The sequence below is a fragment of the Maylandia zebra genome, linkage group LG20 (genome assembly GCF_041146795.1).
Source record: "Maylandia zebra isolate NMK-2024a linkage group LG20, Mzebra_GT3a, whole genome shotgun sequence".
Classification (NCBI taxonomy): domain Eukaryota; kingdom Metazoa; phylum Chordata; class Actinopteri; order Cichliformes; family Cichlidae; genus Maylandia; species Maylandia zebra.
This window is the reverse complement of record NC_135186.1, coordinates 28,268,865-28,291,636: the sequence shown is the minus strand read 5'-3', so window position 1 is coordinate 28,291,636 and position 22,772 is coordinate 28,268,865. Positions and strand designations below refer to the sequence as shown.

Below are 22,772 nucleotides of genomic sequence, written 5' to 3'. Positions count from 1 at the left end.
GCTGTGTGAGTGTGTTGTATAAGGTGGCCCGCGCACACCCCAGATACACCGCTAGATGACAGCACTGTCTAACCAATTAGCTTGTGAAAAATAGCAATATTCCCAACTCCATATCGCAAGGATGTGGACTGTCCCTTCCTGTTTTAGTGCCGAGAGAGCCACCGTACCGACTCACACTGGAGCAGGAATACAGGCACTCATAACGCGATTATGCCTGGATTTTCGCTGTGTTTGTCAAAGGCACGGAGTTGTATTTTCCGTCGCGGGCTATACAGGGTTATATATTAGGGAACGCTGCTATGTTATTCTCCGGGTAGCTGGTAACATAGCAGGCCTGTTTATTGCGCTGCCAACCCTTTTTGCTTTCCCATGATTGTCCTCCCCTTTTCACACTCTCATGGCGGAGACTAAAATAATTTATCACATTGACGAGGAGGAGACTCCTTATCTGGTCAAACTGTCTGTTCCTCCGGAGAAAGTCACATTAGCGGATTTTAAAAATGTCCTCAACAATCGGCCGGTCAACAGCTACAAATTCTTCTTCAAATCCATGGACCAGGATTTTGGGTAAGTGGCTACTGTCGGCGATCATTATTATTATTAGCCTGTTCGTGTGGCTCATTTGCTATTTGCTGCGGTGTGTATTTACACCTTTTATTACAGCTATCATTATAGGCAACATCAAACGATCCCGACTGCCAGATTGCTACATGTGCGCAAAACTATATAGAACCGTGTCTGTTTCCATGTCTGCTCTTGGCACCTGCTCATTATTACAGGCTACCCTGTGCTCAGCGGAGGAGACACTTGAGGGTTTGAAGTTGTACCAGATCTGTCCAGAGCCCTAATGACGCAGACCTGCGTGCATTACACAGAGCCAGACCCCTGCTTCTCATATTAACCTCAATATATTAACCATGTGGAATATGACTGTCAGAGCAATGCTGGCGAGGTCTCAATATTCAACTTCTCAGATTTCGTAATGGTCTATTTCCCAGTACCTGGTTATAATTTTAGCAGGGTTCGAAATAACCATTAAAAATATTTATTTATTAATGAATTATATGGTTGTATTTGTTTACTAACACATATTGTGCACTGCAGGTGGATCCCAAGGCAATTTGGCAGTGATGGTGACTGTGCATCATCTTATCACCTTTCTGAATAATTCTTCTAACAGCATTCAGTCCTTAAAGTAGTTGTCTCGCTAAATTTTCTGATCAGCATTGTAATATATTGTGTTATTACAGAGCTCCTAAGGAAAACATCAAAGTTAAATAATGCGTGCTGGTGGTGCAGTTGTCTGCCATCTAGTTATATCCTACAATTCACTGGCTTTTATCATTTAATGTTATTATGAGAGAGACATGGGTAATTTAATTTACTAATGGTAATTATGATGTAGATTGTCTGTAGAAGCAAAATAGGGGGTGTTGATGGGGACAGCATGCTGGGTAAAATAACGGTGTACGCAAAAGATTTAAATGTGAATATTTTGTTATTTATCCTACCCTAAAAATGTAGTTACCTTCACTTCCTTCACTGAATGTCAGAACAGAAATATTTCCTCCATGTTTTAGTCTTGTCTTTCTTTTTTTTTTCTGCCCCTCTTTTTGTCAACCCATCCTGGTTTTCAGGCGTTACACGAGGTCTACAAAGCTCTCCAGTTCTCTCGGTCAGCAAGATCAACTTGTGTCAGGCCTCTGCTGAGGATGACATATTTGTGTCAGTGACTGTTCTCATTCCAATCTGAGGAGTCATACACGGGCCTACGTACATTTGTATCTAGCAGCGTAATCGCAAAAATGATTTGAGGAAATGCAGAGGCAGGCAGTGTCTACAGAGCCGAACGTCATGCATTTCCACTGCAGCCTGACCTTGTGAGGGAAACTGGCTCTTCCTGGTTGCAGGCTAGTCTTGGTGCGCCGCTTTGTCCCCAGGCCTGGCTTCCTGCCTGTCTTGCGCTGCAGGCCGGGCTGCTCACTGGGCCTCAGGTGATCGACAAGCAGATTATGGAAACAAACAAAGCGTGTTTGCTCTCTCCACATAGAGACATGACTCCAAGTTGCTAAACTCACAGCCTCGTAGATTCTTTTCCTGCATATGCATTACAAAGCATAAAGCACACAGTCATATTACACTGTGAACTGGACAGGGTCGAGTTCCATGTAGATATTACAAAGGCATTTCTACAAGCATTCCTGCCTTTGAGTTACGCTTGGATATTCAGGCTCTGTGAGTCCAGTGCCGTATGGTACTGGCACAGTATGGAAGCAAACTCAGTCAAAGGCACAGAGGAAAGCAGCGCTTTGTGGTAGCCGTGCTGGCTGCACTGCATACACACAGACAGTATGGCTGCTGGAGAATTAGCAAGGGAGGAATAAGACTGCTGAGCAGAGAGGGAAAACATCAAATCCCTTGCAGTTATAGACAGTGTTTGAAATGTAAATGAGCAGTCAGTGCAAGGTTCTCTGTAGTAGACCCCCTGGTGCGCAGGGGAGAAAACTGCCATTTTCTTATGGGATTGCTGAACTACATTTGTGTTGGCCATATCAGCTCTTTAAGGAATGGCCACACAAATTTGATAAACGGTTTGCGCCCCGGCCGCTTCGGCTTACCGCGGTGAACGTGCCGTTTCAGGTCCCTTTGGAATTGCATGGAAAACGTGTAACTAGGGGATGTGGCATTTCCATCCACAGAACAGAGCACAGCAAATTAAGCGATGAACATTTCGTGTACACATTTCATACTTCAGTTGTTTTGTTTGTTTTTTTTGTCAGTAATATTCATTCGCTCATCCATATTCATAAGACAGGAAGCTAATTGGCTGGGTTGTTTTGAAGCAACCCACTTGGTTTTTTTGGAGACTTCAAGGTGATGATATGGCGTTTTGTCATTGCCACTGGTGGTGAGTGGGTTTGAAACCTCACTATAATGCAAGTCACAGAGGCGCTCTGGAGCTGAGGAAGCAGCCAAGCTGAAGGTCTGAAAGAAACAGTCTTGTTTGTGCCTCAGAAAATAGGGGGCTGGTAAGGGGATCTTTCTCCTGCTGTAGTTAGAGGACAAAAATCTGCAGCTTTTTGCACAAACGCACTCCCGTCACTCCTTGCTTGCTTTTATCATTTACAGATTGTGACAGATTTGAAGGTGATACCAGAATCTGATGTCATAGCATCAACTGCAATGATAACAATCACATACTGAACTGAAACTTATGAACTTTGTGATTTTAAGCGTCACGCGCCATTGACAGTACACTTGCTATTATTACCAGCTTTACACATGGTTAAACTTGAATTGAGGTGTTTACTGAGTGAGACCCGGAGGCATATTGAAGTCAGTCTGTTCACAAACTTGTTTGACTACAAATATTTTGCTTCCCTGTTTAAAGTGTCATTAGCATGAGCCCACCAAAGTCATTGGATGGCTGGTCTGAGGTGGCTGGATTCTCCCACCTCTGGTTTCTGTTCTAGGCTGCAAGTTAACCTAGCCCTCCTCTGTCTTTCAAAGCATAAACAAACACATCTAATCTTTCCCAGCTACACAAATATCACCAGCGGCGGAATATTCCACGATCACCGGGGTAAATCTAGTCATTATCCTGTGAAATCTGTTAAGACCTATTTAAGCTGTCAGCCCTAAGAAGTCAGATCTTTGACAGCAGCCCACACCAGACACATTGCTTTCTAAACAGGGTTTACGGTGTGTGTGTGTTTGTGCGTACATTTGTGCGTCTGTGCTTAGGGTTCAGAAGTGAAACTAAAGCAGGTCCTGATATCAGATGGAAGATGTTAAAGTCATCAGCTGTTATCATTGGAATTGCGTCTCAGCTCATATCTTACAACACAAAGCGAAAGTATTTTGCACGCCAAAAAGCATAAACTACACTTGCACAGGTCAAATGTGTGAATGGAAATCCTTATTTTTGTCAAACTTTAGGAAGAAGCAATCATTCCTATTTTATTTATACAGGCCACTCCCACATCCTCACAAGTCACTGTACAGCTGGTCATGCAGCTTGAGAGAGAGGATGCAAACACTTCCTACCTAACGAGTGGCCGGCAGACTCGGCCCTCACCTCCCTCCCTTTTCCTCCCTGAGGTGGAACATGCCACAGCAGCAGACTCTGTGGTCGTCAGTTCCAGCCACAAGGCTACGTTATCTCTGTCCACCACTCCCAGCAATGCAGCTCCCACAGCGGCAGTGCACACAAAAACACAACTAGCTTGGCTAATCATTTCAGTTGCAGGGACGTTCTGGCAAAACAGGACGAGAAAAAAAAGCTGTAAAGTCGCTGTCAGAGACACCGCTGCATAAAATCGTCTTTGGATTTCCTGCTGCTCTCAAGTCATGCCTCTCCCTTTTTCATGTTCAAAGCCAAGAAGCTTACGTGAGATCTCCACAGACTCAGAAATGCTTAGTTGCTGCCTTTCCAGGAAAATCCTTCTCAAAAAACAATCAACATACAACACATAAAGTCATCCAGGGAGTTACAGTGGAATCTGGTAAATATATTAGGATGTTAGAGCCCCGTGACTTGTGTCAGAGTGTGTTTTGCCAGATCGTCTCCTGCCCCTCAGCAAGCTCCAGGCCTGATCTGTGTGACACAAGCTGAGCAGGTGTGGTGACGGCTTGCTGCTGAACTGTTTCCCAGAGGGTCAAAGGGTAACTGGGAGGTATTTTTGTTGGGAATTTACAGCCAAACTGAAGGAGGCGCTCGCACAGGATCACCCTATTAATACACGCTTGACGCCTCGTTGTCGCAGTTATGAGGCATTTCCTACTCTATCTATCTATCTATCTATCTATCTATCTATCTATCTATCTATCTATCTATCTATCTATCTATCTATCTATCTATCTATCTATCTATCTATCTATCTATCTATCTATCTATCTATCTATCTATCTATCTATCTATCTATCTATCTATCTATCTATCTATCTATCTATCTATCTATCTATCTGATTTATAGTTCTCTCCCTTGTAGGCAGAGCTGTTGTTACATTGTTGTGCTCAGGGTAAGTGGTCTGATAGCCATGATATTTATAAATCAAGGATAGAAACTGAATGCAGCACCACCGCTACTCTATGAGCTTGCTTCATGCTACAAAGGGTGCAAAGCTGATCGAAAACAATGTTGAAAACGTGGCTTTCAGTGCGTGAATGTCACTCAGCGTGGGGCAACATTGCAGGTCGACCCATGCTGTGTTGTTGAGCCAACTCTGTGTCCGACCACTGGTTAGTGAGCCTGACTGTATCTGTCTGCCTGCTCCCTAGGGTCGTCAAAGAAGAAATCTCTGATGACAACGCCAAGCTGCCATGCTTCAACGGGAGAGTAGTGTCCTGGGTAAGTGAGATGGATGGCTCATCCGTGTTGCCCCTGTTCACCTGGCTGTGTAGTCTCAGCTCTATGCAAAGATATGTGGAGCACCCATAGATCATGTACATATTAAAATGCAACGCCTCCACATAAGTTATCAAACACTCTTCACCTTAAGCTATTGTTCATCTGTGCTATAAAGGTGTGAGTGAATCCATTAGATATTAAACCAGGCCCTGGTAACAAAAGAGCTGGTTTAGGTTGACCATTAAAATGACCATTTACTTCAGGGGGGGTCAAACATACACCCATGAAATCCATTCAGTGGTGCAGTCAAGCTGGGTGTCTTTGCGAAGTGTAAAAATTGCATAGAAGTTATTAATAATTATAGTTTTACAATGAAATCTCAGCATTGTGAATAGAGCTGATGATGCTACTGGAGTGGAAATTTGTTATTATTTTAGCTCATTTGTAGATCACAAGCTGTTTGAATGATAAAAGCGTTGTTTAGTTTAGCTTTGGTGCCTTTGTAGATGCATGGCGATCAATATGTTGTCATTCACATGTAATGATAGTAACAGTAACTAAATGTGAAAGAATATGAGACATATTGTTGGAATTGCTTTGGTTTTTCTGAAGTTATTCATCTCTTTTGTACATGGATGGTAATTTACAGTTACTTGTACTTCTTTATGAACTATATGAGTTTGATAGCCCTAATCTGCTGCAATCCTTTGGCCACATACACTGTGTATTTCTAGTGTTTTTAATTACTGAAGACAAACAGCACCGTGAACCCATGTCTACAGAGACAATAGGCTATGCCAAATTAAATCAGTCTATCTTTATTAGAGAAGGATTTACACCTTAATCAGTCATATATATATATATAGGACAAAGAACGTCTGTCTCTAAATATTGATCCAAAAGTAGCAGCAAAGATTTCTAAATTAGTTTGAAGGTCTGTAATTTAATTTGCTCAGTGTCTTTTTGTTTTTTTTAACAATGTCTTGTATAGATCGTACTTTATTGATCCCTATGGGGAAACTCATTATTTTTCTTTCCGCTTGGGGAGGTCAGAGGTCAGAGAGAGCCACATGGTGGTGTTTGTGTACTTGTTAGCGACTGTCTTGCTCAATAACACTTAATTGTTGTCGATACTCTCTCACAATAGCCTCCACTTGTGACTAAGTGTGGTCACAGTTAGTCAACTGTTATATAACAGTTAGTCCTAATATGTACATGTTTCCTCATGATTGCGCCACATTTTATTTAAGTCCAGCTCCCGTTTTCACAAATATGTGTTGCTATTCAAAGAGCTCTCAGCAGACTGATTTGATGATTTTACACTTTATTATGTTTTCTTTCTTTCTCGTTTATCATTTTAATGTTAAACTTTGCAGGTGAAGTGACTGATGTATTCGTTTTAGAAAGAAAATCACAATTTGTGGTGTCGCTGCACAGCATTTCCTCTGCAGTCATTATTTCTTCCTTGTTAAAAAATTCTTGTGATTAAAACACCTGCACACCGTATGTTAGCCACACATGCTAACTGGACTTATTATTCTAATAGTTATTCAGACAATAAATCAATTAAAAATATATTAGATTCCACTAACTAGACTACATATACGGTGAGGTTGATGTAGACTTATTTTTCTTGCATGTTTAAACATTTCAAAAGGAAGGAAAATTTCTGTGCTATTAAACTTAGTATAAAATGAAAAGATAAACATTTGCTCGTGGGGCAATGTCAGATCAATCGTAATGCATTAATAATTAAGAATACTGCCTATGATGCTGGGGGAGCTGCAGAACCTAAGATGGAACATGGCTGAAATCATTTTACACTCATATTCGAACAATTTTTAAAGCTACAGTTTTGGGACGTTATTATGTAAATTGCCGAAGAAGTTTGTGCTTTTGATTATTTTATTGGTGATTTTAATGGAATTTAAAGACATACCCAGGGAGGGTCCTTGCAAACCAGATTGGGCTAGATTGAAATACTCTGTAATTTATCTGATGTGCTTTTTGGAATATGTGCCGTATTTGGGCCGTCAGAGATTCTGGCTGTAATATGAAGATTAACCTGGTCCACATATTTATGTCAGTGTGATTAGCAAGTCCAGTGTTTCCAAAATTAGTTACGTTCATTAAGTTAATTTCAATCATATATATTTAATCTCTGTAATATTCTGGATATTTATAATTGAGCTGTTTGTATATTAGAGTTTTTTCTTATATTTTGTGACTTTGTAATATATTGTATTATTTAATTTAGTTAAATCTGTTACTGTTGTTCTTAAAGCAACTGTAACCACATCATTTCCTTTGGAATTATTCTGATTCTGATTCTGATTAAGGCCTTAGATAAAATAATCCAGTGTGTACATTTTAAAGTATTTGGGAAAAAATATATCAGGAATTCTCTTCAAGGTCTACCATAAAAAACTCTCAAAGCCAGAAGGAAAATAATGTAATAAATGCATCCACCATATATGTCCTATACTAGCATCTTTACACTGGCTGCCAGTCGGTTTTTAAATTGATTTTAAGATTTTATTATTTATTTTTAAGGCACTGCATGGGTTAGCGCCTTCGTACCTTTCTGATCTTTTAAAGTTATACACTCCTTCAAGCTCACTGAGGTCTGCGGACCAGAAGCTCCTAGCTGTCCTGAGGTCCAGATTAAAGCATAGCGGAGATCAGGCGTCTCCTGTGGCTGCTCCTAAACTCTGGAACAAACTGCCCAGTCACAGCAGGACCCCCCCCCCCCCCCCCCCAACATTAGACATTTAAAAACCTGTTTGAAAACCTGAATGAAGTTTAAAACATTTTATTCTCTGGCTTCTCTTTCTTCTCATTTTATTTTTCCTTTGTTCAATTCTGTCAGCTTGTCCTATGTTTTTATGTCATTGATTTTTCTTTAGAATTACAGCATTTTGGTCACCAGCCGCTGTTTTAAATAGAAACAAATTTCTATAAAACTGGAGATCCAAGGACCAGAGAGAAATCTGCTCCTTCTTAGGATGTTTCGAGAAGAAAGCCAGCAAGTCAGTACACGGCAGGCACAGAAGGTGATGGAAATTGCAGTAACACTTATATCCGTTGTAATGGAGAAAAGAAAAGTATCCCACTCTTTATTTGAGAATCGAGTGGCACCATAGCGATGCCTGTGAACCCCCAGGCTTGCATTAGAATAATCACAGCCCACAGAGTTGTTGGGCTTTCCTCGCCTGTCTGCTTTAACTTTCATTATTCTGGCTCAGATGAAAGGATGGGTCATTGTACATCATCCTTTGTACCGACACTCAGCTGAGTAAAAGAACAGAAGTCTTTTAAGTTTCTAAGTAGCTTGCAGTGTTTCTCAAGTTGTATAAGCATAGCCAGAAGTCATCGGTAGGCCTTTTTGCCACATCTCAATTTCACAGCCTCCCCTGAGTGGACTCGCGCTTAAGAGACGTCTGTCTCTGAGTTTATCTTTGAGTTTGCGTGGTTACAGAGTTTCTTTCTTCTAGTTCTGTGTCCACACTATGCAGCCTATAGAATACAATAAAATATGCACGGTATAACGTGTGCTTGTCTTTGACCTGAATATGTCTAATCTGTAATGAATAATTTTGTTTCCTCCAACCTGTCTTTTTCAGTTGGTCCTGGCAGAGAGTGCACACTCTGATGGAGGATCTCAATGCACGGAGAGCCATCCAGAACTTCCCCCACCCCTCGAGAGAACAGGGGGCATCGGGGACTCACGGCCCCCGTCCTTCCAGTGAGTAGGATGATTGCCGCTCGTCATGTATGCACAATTACACACACTCGTGTAGGCAGATGTATTCAAGCACGCAGCCCTGCGTACCGGTTGACCTTTTCATTTCACAGCACGCTATATGTGCTAATCAGAACGTGGAACGTGCCACAGAGAGATTTATCGTCACAGGCTCACATGGGGAGTGTAGACGGTCGCTCCGCCGCTGTGTGAATATAGCATGAAGTATGTGCTAACACTACAGTGTGGGAATATGCATAGGCGTGAGTATTTTTCCCACTTGGGTATATATTCCCGCCCACACAGCCATGGAGTAAGGCGTTACTCCGCTTGTCTATGTAAACACGATGCGCATGCTGCTTGGGCGGCTGATTCTTGAAATAGCCTTGACAGCATAAACCTCTTCAGGCAAATACTGGCACTCAAGTGAGGCTCATTGTATTCAGTCACTAAGAGCATTCATCCATACTCTTAAAAAAAAAAGCACATGTGGCCTGAATCATATTATTGCTTAAGCACTCAAAAATTGAGATTTTCTCAACGTTATGGCTACCTGAGTCCAGACTTTGCCTTAAAACCAGCAGATTTAAAAAATATAACTGTAATCACTAAGGAGAAGTCCCTTCCTAAATATAGCCAAAAGGGCTGGGGGCAGTGGAGGCCAAGAGTCATTGCCATTACAGCACTAGAGCAATATAGCTGAGGCTCTATATTGAGAACATGCAATCTGTCATGTCTCAGTGTATCTCTTTATCTACTGTTTGACATCTCAGCTCTCTTTTGCCCTCTATGGGCTGCTCACTCCTGTTTGGCTGTCATCTGGCCTGATGATGTTATTGTTCCCAGCCAGCTTTGACTACCGCCACCTTGTGGAAAAAACAGCAAACTGTCTGCCGGCCCCTTTACCCGCCCCCTCCGTGCCTCGCTCTCTCTTTCTCTTTCGCTCTTTGAGTCAGACAGCCAGGCCTTTTTACAGCATGGTGAATTCCCTATCGCGAACCTCCCCTCTTTCTGAAATGAATCCAGCCTTCCCCCCTGTACCGCTGTCTGCAAATAGCTAGAATATTATTACCACATCATTTTCTCTTTGTGCTTTATTCATGCATCTCGTGTTTGTCGGCGTGAATGGCTCTATTTGATGAGCACACACAGAATAGGTGTTTTGGTCTGAGAATGGACACACTGATGTGCTTCTGCTCGGTAATCCGGATTAGCAGACATTAAAAGCACCCATCTCCATTTCCCAATGGGAGGGGGGGGGGGCTATTGGCAACAGGGAGAGGGGGTGGTAGGTGTGGGGATTGAAAGGGGGTGGCATTTGTTCACAGCTGGAGCCTAGCGCCTCGGATAATCTCCCACCAGAATAGCAGATCCGTCGGCTGGCTGGTGAGCGCCCTTTGACAGGTTTTGACAGGGCTAACAGCGAGGCAGTGGCCACCGCATCGATCATCACATAGCTTTCTAATCAGTTCCACTAGAAATGCACCTGAAGTGTGCATCTTCACTGATTTTTGCATACATGCACTGACCCGTGCTGGTGAAGCCGGGCCCAGGTGCACCCATTAGTACTCTGTAGCACGCGCATGTAAGCATGCTCAATTGAGCGCTTCATCCCGCTGAGTGAACACGGCAGACACGGCATCCTGTCTGCTCCTGAGATTTTCATTTGCATTGGTCAGCCACACGTAGGCACTGAGGTGTGCGAGAACATTGTTTTCAAACGAGGAATGATGTTTGCTCACAGGTTTGGTTTTTTATGCCTCTTTTTTCTGTTTATACACTTTGATTTTGACTGTTTGTGCGCGTGCACTGACATTTACGCAGGTGTGATTATTTAGGTATTCAGGTGTCAGATACATGTTGCATACGTGCCTAAGTGCGTGTGACTGACTGACAGGGTTGAGTAGAGTTCTCATCGGGTTCAGGTTTCCTAGGAGCCCGGTGGCAGTGTGAGTCCCTTAACCCTCGTGCCTGAGGCCACGGCGTCTCCAGCCCTCTGACAGAATAACAATCTGCCCGCCAGCTCTTCCAGAGCCCCCAGACTCCTTCCAGACCTCAAGTACACACAGGCCGGCTTATTGCTCAGCCCACACCTGATCTACCACTTCTCACTTTTTATGCGATCTGTCATTCTCTTCTCTGTCTCTCTCCCAATCATGCTCCAGGCACCATCTGGGCTTTCAATAGGTCTCATTAATGCCAGTATTGTCCAGAATGGCTCCCTCTCAGGGTATCTGGTCATTAATGACACTTAGTGAAAAACACATCACATACCACCGAACAATGAAATTGCTATTTTGGCCAGAGGGACTGAATTTGAAACAGAGTCATGATATGAGTTGCATATTCCCCTAAGGTTGGATGGCAGGCATACAGATACTATAACAGACAGAAGTATACTGTAGCTAGGGATTATGTTCGGGAGTGTTGGTCTCAGGCTGGCTAGAGAATTCATTTGAAACACTTTCTGCGAGGCAGACTGAGATACTCTGTGTTTTGTACATCATTATGAAGCTGACTGAAGTTTTCCGATGCGTGTATTGCAGTGCCAATGCAGTGAGCAGTCGTGACGGCCTGGACACAGAGACTGGTACAGAGTCTCTCCTAAGCCACCGCAGAGAGCGAGAGAGAGAGCGCGCACGGAGGAGAGCTCGAGAAACTGAGCGTGAGTATTATCAGCCAGGAACAGATGGATCCCAAAAACGCAATTATCTTGTCATTTCCAACTTATTACTTTTCAGTACCTCTTCATTTAACTCTCATACTCCGCACAAGTCAATCACCAAAAAATGTGGACGGGAAGTAGACATGTATGAAAAAAGGTCCCTGGGGCTCAAGTGGTACATGTTCAACTGCAGCTATGTTAAAGCAAAAAGTTCACTGTATGTCAGCGTTTTTGGAATAGTTGGCCAGTAGTTGTCTTTCTTTTCTGTTTCTTCTGTGGCTCTCAGGTCTGAATTATAACAGGAGTCTGTTGCAGTCACTGTTGAAATAAAAAATGCCTCCATTCCATCTGGAAAAGAAATTGATTGGATCTTGACTTTAAAAGCTCCTGAGAACTGTTATCAAGTGCAAATGCATTTGCTTTATTGTGCTGACATTTGACTACAGCAATTTCTATTACAAGCTCTTCGGTAGGAGAGGCGCAGCACTTTCCTGCTCCTTCGCAAGAACTCCTATTTGCAGGCTCAGTGTTTTCAGTAAGGGAGGCTGTCTGTGCTATCCACAACAGAGAACAGGAAGGTTTTGCAGTGGTTACCCACATAAGCACATTGGCGATCAGTAGAGGTACCCGCTTTCATCCGGTTTCTGTCCCACACAGGTATTTTTGACAAAATTAGTTGGTTTTTTGGCACCAAGTAATAAACAATCGCAGTCTGCCATTGTTTTCACTGACAGCAAAAATCACTGTGCTCTTCTCTCTCGCTTTCTTTCTCTCGCTCCCCCCTTCCCCTTTGTCCTCTCTTCACAGCAAGCCTGGCTCTTTGCATCCTGCGCTCCAGGCTCATTAACTAAATACTCATTAATTTATGTGGTGCAATTAGCATCACTGATTACAGCATCAGGTTGGGGTTGTATGGAGGGCTGTAGATGGGGAACAGATTTATCTTAGCAGACTATCTGCACATGAGCATAGCCAGTGATTTCATCGTGATCACGCTGGTGCACTCCATGATGATGCTTTTGACTTGGCACAGACATATTGCTGCTGCCGCTGCTGCTAACAGCCAACTGAACATCTGTTGTTTTTTGCATGTGAGAAGGATCACAAACTCAATGAAATATACATTGTTATCCACCCCGTTGTCTGTGTTTACTGACTTCAATCCAATCTAGAAGCACATATACTTTCCCGGAGAAACTCCAAGAGGAACTGGTTCATAAATTTGTGTAACAAAGTCCAATTAAGTGTAATTCAGCTTTAATTTCACCGAGTGACACAGCGAGGTGTAAAGACAGATACCTCCTCCCACCTCTGTGCCTCATTGCCTGCAGCATCATCAGCAGCAGCAGCAGGAATTCCCCTGTCACCTTATACACATGCGAGCGTTCCTCGCTGTTTTACAAAGATCGGTTAAAATGTTCAGACTTGTCAAACTATTCTCTCTCTCTCGTCTTTCTCAGTTTTCTTTCCTGCGCTGTAGCATTCAAGGATGAATAATGGAGCAGTTAAAAAATTTAAGAGGGAGAACAGGTGCAAGACTACCTCATGGAGTTATGGGATATGATCTGTTTTAAGGCTGCCAGGTGTTCTGTATCTTAACCAGTTGTATTAGAGGACGACTGTGGCCAACAAAGGGGGGGGGGAGCGTTCCCGTGGCATTAAATGTTATGCTGTACAGAGCCGTCAGGATTTCAAGGCTGAGGTCAGAGAAGACACAGTTAAGCCTGAGCACTTATGTTTGTATTAAAGTATTACACAAAGCCTGCAAAACAGCTGGTGAACATAAACTACTCTCTGTTATGAAAAAGTGTCTTCAGCTCATTTTCCTGTTCTTGTTGTATTAGGGCTGCAAAGCTTTTGTGATTTCAATCACTCGACAGTGCTTTCACCTGAGGAAGGGAGGGGAGAAGACAGCTTATCGTATAAAATCACATATTATTTTCTCTCTGCTTTGGAGGATACCATCGTCTGATTGGTCAGAGGCAGATTAACAGTCATTCAACAGTTGCGTGCATGAGAGTCAGGGAGGAGGTAATACTTTCTCCTCACTCTCAGCTCACTTTCTCTGTTCATTGGAAGAAGGCGTGCTGTCAGCTGCGGTGAGAGGGATTCGCTGTGTTATTTCCCGGGATGGTGTTGGGCTTTGGAATATTTTCTATTGTTTTTTGTGGTTAATTTAACGCTGGTGTTATTTTTCTGTTTTTCCAGAGTTATGGATAGTTGGTTAAAATAGGGAGGCTCTTGTTTTTTGAAGCAAGGTGACATTTTTATTTAATAGGTGTAAGCTTTTATAGGCTGGTTCTGTTTATGAGCGATTCTCATCAAAAGGCAGCTCGATTGATTATAGAATTATTTAGACTGCATGTTTCTCTCTTTAAAGATCAGAGTTCACACAAAACAGTCAATTGCTGGAAGTGTCACAGCTTTCGGAAAGGTCACGATAATGCCGTGTTCAAAGTTTCGCATATTCATTCAAAACGTGACTTTGCTGTTGAGTCATAGCACTCGCTTCTTGTTTTACTACACGTCACTCTTGATAGTTTGTCGTTTTGTGTATTCCCTATTTCTGGCACTTCCTCTATTGTAGATAAGCTGTGAAGTGTGTCAACAGCCAGCTGGTGGGCATAGACTGACTGGGGCTCGGGCTTTTTAGAGAGCAGCTAGCACAGACGGAGCAGAGCACAAAGACGCAGATTTTTCAGGCTGGCTTGGTGAACCTGCACACTTGCTTTTTGTTTGTTTGTTTTTTTGTTTTCTCTGGCGCCAGTCAGCAGAGTGCGAGAGGAAATATGTTTGAGTGAGTCTTAACACTGGATGTCAGGTCCCTCTGCTGATTGAGTGTTTATGTGCAGTAGCTCGTCTTTCAAATGAGCACCCTGTGGGCGGAGCTAGCGATGGGAACTACTACATTGCTGGAATGTTTTGCTTGCTCTCGGCGAGTACGTTGGCTACCACGCCCTCTTCGCCTTGTGAGACCTTTTCAGCCAATCCGCTGTTACCCTGAGACTGCGCCACCTCACTGCCAATGTACGTATGGAGACAGACCTGGTAGTTTTCCTCTGATGGGAGGGCACTACTTTTTCTTGGTTTTCTGCAAAGTCTACAAATCCGTGTACTGTATTAAAAAAATGCGTTTATTTTTCATTTTTATTGCTACATTTTTTTTTAATTCATGTTATTCCACCTGCAGGAGGGTCTAATTGAAGATATATTTCAGTTCAATGTCCACATCTTCCTGAGATCACAGTTTAATGCTTGTTGCAGATGATTTTTGTTTTGTATTCCAGCCACTCTCATTAACTCCTTCCTTCCTCGCCTTCTGGTTGCTCTCTTATTCTCACTTCACCCTGCAATGATGACCCCCCCCCCTCTTACTGCTGCTGTGCACTTTTTCTCTACAGTCCCTCGCATCAATGGTCACTCCAAATCAGAGCGCACTGCAAGGGACTCGGCCATGGGTTACGACAGTGCCTCAGTAATGAGCAGTGAGCTGGAGTCCAGCTCATTTGTCGACAGTGAAGAAGATGAGGATGCTAGCAGGTAAGTTCTTCTCCAGTTTTGCCATTGAAACACTTAACTTGGTCGCTTTGTCTTCTTTCTGATGTGATTTGTTGTTTTTCTTTTCATAAAAGCTGCAAAAACAGTGAAGAATTTGCAACAATAAATCAGACTTAACCACTTAAACTACAATCAGATATAGTGCGTGTGTTAGAAATTCATTTAAATAGGAATAGCAAGGCTAACAATTTATTATTTTGTTGAAACTGTATGTGTGTACATAGACCTTCACAGAGTTTTAAGGAAAATTCCCAATGAATATACTAAATAGCTTAAATTGCTCACTCTGGCCTTATTCATATACCCTATTTAATATTCCATCTTTTCCTTGATTTCACTTTCTTCTTCAGGCTCAGTAGTTCCACAGAACAGAGTTCGTCTTCACAGCTGATGCGCAGACACAAACGGCGCAGACGGAGGCACAAAGTGGCAAAGATCGACCGGGTATGCACCTCTTAAAACACATCAGTGCCCCTGCTGAAAGTGACATTGACACTGAGTGCTTGAAACACATGAATAAATTGTTTGAAATGGGCTTTTTGCCACTTTTATTCACAATATGCTCACTGTAACCTCTTCTTCCTTTACCAGTCATCGTCTTTCAGCAGTATCACAGACTCCACGATGAGCCTAAACATTATCACCGTCACACTAAACATGGGTAAACCTGTTGCATCCATGCCTATTTTTTAACGTCATAGAATTTAATGTAGAATTCATATCAATACCAAAGCGAGTCTTTGTAAATGTATTCATCCCCTGCTTTAATCTCAACAGAAAAATACAACTTCCTTGGTATCAGTATTGTCGGTCAGAGTAATGACCGGGGGGACGGCGGTATTTACATCGGCTCTATCATGAAGGGAGGAGCTGTAGCTGCTGATGGCAGAATAGAACCTGGAGACATGCTACTACAGGTACGCTTCCATAACGAGATATTTGAACTGGTAATAATTGTGCCTCGAATTTGCTGTTGCAGTGACAACATCTCTCTGAGGTTTTGCTGCATGTTAATAATGACGGTTGTATTTAGTTCCCTTGTTAAACTCTTATGTAAAACTTGGAATCCTGCCTCTCTTTTCCTTCCCCATCCTTTGTTCTGTTTGCGATGGACGCTTCCAATTTGTTGTGGCCCCGATACAAACAGTATAGGTTGTTTTATGATTGTGGGGGTTTATTCCATCAAAAGGACCTTAGGATTTGCAGCCATGTGAACCCCTAAAAGAACAGCAGAGATTAATACGTGCACAGTATAAATGCATAAACGCATCGAAGTTCTCTTCAGAACTTCAAAATAATATTTTAGTTAGTAAAACATGGTCGAGAAATGTAAAGAAATTACATTGTTGGTTTTGTCTGTCAATCAGGTGAATGACGTCAACTTTGAGAACATGAGCAATGATGACGCTGTGAGGATCCTGAGAGAGATTGTTTCCAAAACTGGGTAAGGACTCTTTCTTGGAAGATTATTGAAATCAGATGAAATTTAATTAATATCAGAACCAATGTGCTGGTGAGTCATGGGGCTGTATAGAAAATCAAAGGATCTAAATAAATAGGAAAAGCTAGTTGATAATGCTGCTTGACCGTTGGACACTGTTGCAACTTTTCCTGGAAGTTGACCTTTCGTCTTTCTTAGTCAGTGTCGACTGCTCATCAGTAGAATGAGTAGCTGACATTAAAGGATTTATAGGAAATGAAAGCCATCGACAGCTTTCACATTTGACAAGTTTGATTATGTTACGTAAAGTTATTCGCAGTAGAATGACAATGCGCAGTAGATTATTCAGCTTTGGTGTTTTTAAAAAAGGGAACAAGTACAGCATATTTCTGTGTATGATTTTTCTAAGAGTAACATTTATTTTCTATGTATATCCAGTCCCATTAGTCTTACTGTTGCCAAATGTTGGGACCCATCTCCCCGAAGCTACTTCACCATTCCTCGTGGTAAGACAGACAGTGTGGTGTAATATTTGGAGCAACGCAAATGATGACCTGATAATGTTTAAACCATACCGTGTTCACTTTGTCCTATTTATAAAAAGTTTCTCGTTTTGTTTTATTTTCTCAGCTGAGCCAGTGAGGCCCATTGATCCTGCAGCCTGGATTTCACACACCACAGCCCTAACTGCACCTTACCCTCACTATGGTAAAGGTTACCTGCTGCTTTGTTCCAGTATAAAAGGTCACTTCTCAGTAACTGAACTATAAATAATGAGGTCACAATGATCAAAATTGTTTCTCTTTTTCCGTCTCAGAGTTTGATGACTTGCCTCTGTCTGTAAGTAAAACAGATATGGCAACTATTGTCAAAGTGATGCAGTTGCCTGATTCTGGCCTAGAGATTCGAGACAGGATGTGGTTGAAGATCACCATTGCAAATGCTGTTATAGGTGAGAAAATCTACCCAATGCAGAAATTTATATAGAAACAGTGGCTGTATTACTGTAAACAATGCTGGTTACTTGGAAATGTGCAGACATGCATTGCATGCATAGTGATCGAAACCTCTGTGCTGAGTGTGGGCAATAAAAATAACTCAGTAAGGCTTTTTTTTTCTTTAAAAAAGGGAAATAAAGAAATCAGTAGGTTTCCTAGAGAGCACAATATTAAATTACAAGACTGAAATCAATTCAAATGCATGGTATCTAAAAATATAATTTTTTAGGTAGTTTACTCTTTCTAAACACAACAAACAACATCATATAAGTATTTTTTTTCAAGTCATGTAGACTCTTGTTTTTTCTGAAAAGCATTAGCATCGTAGTTCTAGCATTAGCTCCACTAACTTCATTCAAAGGTTTTGCAGCATTGTGCTGCTTGCCCTAACTATTGCAGTTGTGGTTGATGTGTGGTTGCTGCATATAAGTGGTATTTTTAGCATCTGTTCCACGCATCAGGGAACTGAACTTCATGTCCACGTGTGCATTCTTTGCCATGCTAGGTGCTGATGTAGTGGACTGGCTGTACTCCAGAGTGGAAGGATTCAAGGATAGGCGCGATGCGAGGAAGTACGCGAGCAGTCTGTTGAAGCACGGTTACTTGAGACACACTGTCAATAAGATCACCTTCTCTGAACAGTGCTACTATACCTTTGGGGACCTCTGCCAAAGTACATCCACTTTTCACACCTACATTAATTAAGCAGCTCACACATTTATGGCATTTTCTTTTTAAATAGAAGGATTATACTAACTCTGTCCCTCTCTGCTGCTTTTTTTCCCTCTCTCCTCAAGACATGGCCTCACTCAATTTGAATGAAGGATCCAGTGGTGGAGGTTCTGAGCAGGATACTTTGGCACCACTACCTCCCACTAGCAACCCCTGGCCTCTGGGCGGGCAGCCATTCCCCTACCCTCCTTTCCCCACTGCACCCCCGAGCTTTCCGCCAGGATACTCAGACCCATGCCACAGTTTCCACAGTGGGAGCGCAGGCAGCCAACACAGTGAGGGTAAGCAATAAGGAGGGGCAAGACGAGTTTTCCATCAGCCTATCGTTGATTAATATAATATATTCGCTCAACATGCAACACGACATTAATGAAGTCTTTCTGGCATATTAACGAATGTCTGGCTCATGCTAATGTTAGCTTTACTGGCTCTCTGGGCAGGAAGTGGACATTGGATTGCATTATTCAATACAATATAAATATCTGTGTTCTAAAATGCGTCCTGTATTGTCAAGGTCAATCATGAGCATCTTGAGTCATGCAGCGGACAGCTCTGCAGTACTGGGTGTGTACACAAAACAGATCTGATCAACCATGTGATTATCAATCACCAGCTTGAAATGATCAACACTAAGTCCATGTGTCTCCATTAGTTCTTGAATGATCTTTTGTTTTGATTTTTGAATCAAAATGTGATGGTGCTGCATGGTTTTTGTTGTCTGCGCTGGGGCGGTACGTATAAGTAGCTGGCAGGGGTAATGTTGCTGTATATTTTTTACTACGTAGCCCAGACAAAAGATGTGAAACTATATATTACCATCTCTCTGTCTTATTTTCATTGTTTTGAGTGGCTCATCCATATTTTAATTTCGCCCAGTTGCCATTCTTTCGGTTAGTTTTGGTTTCGTTTATCAGCAAATTTTGGGAAGACAAGTGACAAATAAATGTCATGGTTTTCTTTCTTTGGGAGCGTTCAGAAAAGAGCAAGCATTCATGGTAATGAGTGCATGTGTGAAATCTTGGGGACAGTTTCTGCATATTTGCATATAAAGGATCAGTAACAGCCACCGGCGTTACGTTGGTTTGGAGCTAACGGGGGAAAGTGCACTAGGACACGACAGGTAGTAGAGGAACGACTGGGCTGGGAGGTGTGTGTAATTCTGTTGTTCCCTCTGTTTCTGCTGGGCAACGGTAGACTGAAGGAGGAGGTAGTCCCCGGACACTGGGGGAACCGGTAAGCCTGCTAACCCCCTCTCCTCCTCTGCTGCTCTCTCTATTTTACCATTCAATCTTATTCTGCCACTCCTCTCTTTCTCTTGTGCTCAACGTTCTCCACGTCTCATACTGTAGCTTTAAGGTTTTTGTTGGGTTTTTTGTTTTTTCTCTCTCTGCCCGTCCCATAATTTTTCTTTGGTCCATGTGTATCCTGTCTGTGACTCTCCTGACGTCCGATTCTCCCTCTCTGTGCCTCTAGGCATGCATTCGTACTGTGCTGGGAGGTGCATGATGCAGGATGAGCACTCTGAGGCTTGTGCTATCATTCTTGCTGATAGGGGGCAATCATGCACCACTTTACCCAGTGCTGTTGGGCTCACTGTGGAAGGGGAGGCGTGGAATGTTTGATTTTGCAACAGTGTGATACACCTCCATTAGTCTGATGCCAGCAGTGTTTATTAACAGCATTGAGAGTTGTGACACGTATTATTACTGAGAAATTGACAACACGACAAATACGTCATTCTGCGTTGTTCATCAAGTGCTTTGTGGTAATCTTTCTGATGCAGGTGTGTCATCTTTGTATTTATGATCTTTGACTGTTTCAGTGTTTGTATGAATATAAGAAAAAGCCTTAATATCAGTTGCTGCATCAGAATTTGGGGCAGAAATCACTGAGATAATCATGTTTGCCCTTGACTGACTTTTGCTAGACTGCATAACAAAAAATGTGGTCACACCTTAAACAAAGTGCAGTAATGTATTTATTAACATTGACACATTTTACTGTGTTTCAAACACGAGCACCTTTTCATGTTATGCTTAATTCTGGTGGAGTTCAAGAAGTCTTTATTAAGCTGATGTTTAATGTGTGACCTTTTTGTCTTTGTTTATCGGTAGCCGGTCGTGAATCATCAGTAGCTGATGACTTGCAGCTGCTCACTGTGTATTTGTGGGTGTTTATATTCTATTGAAGTCTTAACCTGTTAATCTCTGTTTCCCTTTTTTTTTTTTTTTTTTTTTTTTCCCCCCCCCAATCAACAGGAAGCCGAAGCAGTGGATCCAACCCCAGCGCAGGCAAAGGTAGACGTTCATCCCCACAGGAAAAGGGTCAAAAGTCAACATGCAGTGAATCAGAGCCAGGAATCCGCGGAGGGCGGCGTGGTGACAGATCTGCCAGTCAAATGAGCCATCACAGCCACGCCATCTCTAGCCAAAGTCACGCAAGGTCAAGTCTCAGCCACAGTCATTCACACAGGAGCCACCCTGTCACACAGAACAACCACCCCCCGTTCACCTACAGCCACGCCGCCTTTACTCAGCCAGCTCCAGGCTCCTGTGCCCAGAGCGAGCGAAGCCATGCCTCCTCCTACGGCCCCCCAGGCTTGCCTCCCCCTTATTGTCTGGCCCGTCTGGCCCCCAAGACCTCATTCAACAGTAGCACGCCTCCTGGAGCCCCACCTGGGAGAGACTTAGCAGCCGTTCCTCCTGAGCTCACCGCCAGTCGCCAGTCCTTCCAGCATGCTATGGGCAATCCCTGTGAGTTCTTTGTTGACATCATGTGACAGAACAGTGCCTTTTTAACTCAGTGAGCACAAAACAGCTCTCCCTGATCCCTTTCAACCCTGTTCTCCTTTTTCCTCTCAGTCTTTTGACCATCTCTAAACTTCAGAATGTAGACACTGACTGGCCCTCTCCACAGCCCCCTGCTGTCTGTCCCTCTGATGTCCAAGCAAAGGAATACAGGCAGCAAGAGCACAACAGGAGTAGTCCTCTCGCACACAAGCAGGGGTCCTCTGGCTGAAAACCCTCTTTTGTATTGACGTGACGTGTACAGTTTGTGAAACGTGAGTGGTATTCAGTGTACTGATTTCTGTAAAGATGCCATGCAGACATTTTTGGGAGTGTGTACTCTACCTAGGATATTTTCTGTTCTGCGCCTTTAAGCTGGCTGGGCCTGGATCTCAATCCCCCAGACCCAGGCCAATAACTATGGCCTACGAATCTTTTTCTGGACATAAAACTCGGACTGGAACACCTAACTCATATTTGTGTATAATGCTACAGTTTAGCACATTACTCTGGCCCCACTCCCCTTATGTCAAGGCGCTGCCACTGGCGTATTTAAGCTCTTACCTGCCAACTACTAATAACGCTAACCTTGATCAGTTCACAATCTGAGGATTTCCATAAGGGAGACCCTGTAGCCAGCCTTTAGTTCGACTAGGCTGCATATTGCATGACTGTCTCACCTGCTTTAAAGAAAACGTATTCATTCATTTTGTTTAAAGTATTACCGTTATTGGGGGAGGAGGTTACCTCTTTCCTATGTTCTAAAGGAAGAATCCATACACTGGAACATTTTCGTGATGTTATTTATGTGATCCTTTTGCATTGATGGTGTCATACTTTGTCTACTACGAATGACTGACCGACAATCAGGCATCACTCTTTATGAAACGGTGGCCATTTCTCAATGTCCTAGGTGTGCTTTGTCGAATGTATCATTATTTCTGTCAGTGATTAAACCCTGACACCCATAACACTTAGTTTAAACATGTTTAAAGATCAGCAGGATTGCAAACTTTGGACACTCACAACAGCAAACTGTGAAAGCAAACTCAAAGGTTGATTAGATAAAGTAGTTTGACAAAAGCATCAGGTTTGTCTCCTTCAGTTGTGGACTTTGTTGAAAAGTCAGTGTGATAAAAGCCAAAGCCTCACATTGTTTGGTGGACATGGCTCTTCATACTGTTGAAGCTGTCACTTCTAGTTGTTGTGTTCAGAGTGACTTCAAGGGGAATCCTGGCTTTCAGATGGTGATCTCCTTGCAAAACAATGGCAAATCCCTGTTGTATCTACCTAAAATATAGTTACAAGAGGGAAATAACACACACACTAGTTTTATGAGCACTTTCCCATTTTGTCCTTCCCTCCCTTTAGTATGAAGCACTGTTTGCAATCAAAGCTTTCTCTTTAATTTTCTCTAAAAAAGAAGAATAAATTGTAAATAGAAATTTATTATATATATATATGAATAAAAATATATATGTTCAAAACACTGTCTTCAT

At 42.6% G+C, this 22,772-nt stretch overlaps 1 protein-coding gene across 6 annotated transcripts; it reads left to right on the top strand.

The window, feature by feature from the left end:
- Nucleotides 1-124: 124 nt before the first annotated feature.
- On the top strand, nt 125-22,760 carry dvl1a (dishevelled segment polarity protein 1a). 6 transcript variants are annotated; one of them, XR_001167464.3, is made up of 17 exons: nt 125-567; nt 5,282-5,351; nt 8,975-9,096; nt 11,640-11,758; nt 15,160-15,298; nt 15,667-15,760; nt 15,908-15,977; nt 16,094-16,233; nt 16,684-16,760; nt 17,196-17,263; nt 17,388-17,465; nt 17,575-17,709; nt 18,261-18,428; nt 18,553-18,768; nt 19,002-19,051; nt 19,682-19,720; nt 20,746-20,852. XR_001167464.3 is itself a non-coding variant. In XM_012917789.3 (16 exons), the coding sequence occupies exons 1-16, from the start codon at nt 398-400 to the stop codon at nt 21,354-21,356; spliced, it is 2,169 nt and encodes a 722-aa protein (XP_012773243.3). In that variant the 5' UTR covers nt 125-397; the 3' UTR covers nt 21,357-22,760. The 6 variants fall into 6 exon arrangements, 5 of the variants coding, with proteins under 5 accessions (XP_012773243.3, XP_012773245.2, XP_076734362.1 ...); XM_012917789.3 differs by lacking the exons at nt 19,002-19,051; nt 19,682-19,720 and adding an exon at nt 21,349-22,760 and having other exon boundaries at nt 20,746-21,240; XM_012917791.3 differs by lacking the exon at nt 19,002-19,051.
- The last annotated feature ends 12 nt before the right edge of the window (nt 22,761-22,772 follow it).

Excerpts from the sequence above, each read along its gene's own strand:
- dvl1a (XM_004546327.4), top strand. The coding sequence starts at position 398 with ATGGCGGAGACTAAAATAATTTATCACATTGACGAGGAGGAGACTCCT. Across the intron at positions 9,097-11,639 it reads TCACGGCCCCCGTCCTTCCA|TGCCAATGCAGTGAGCAGTC; the intron begins GTGAGTAGGATG and ends CGTGTATTGCAG. Across the intron at positions 17,466-17,574 it reads TGCACCTTACCCTCACTATG|AGTTTGATGACTTGCCTCTG; the intron begins GTAAAGGTTACC and ends TTTCCGTCTCAG.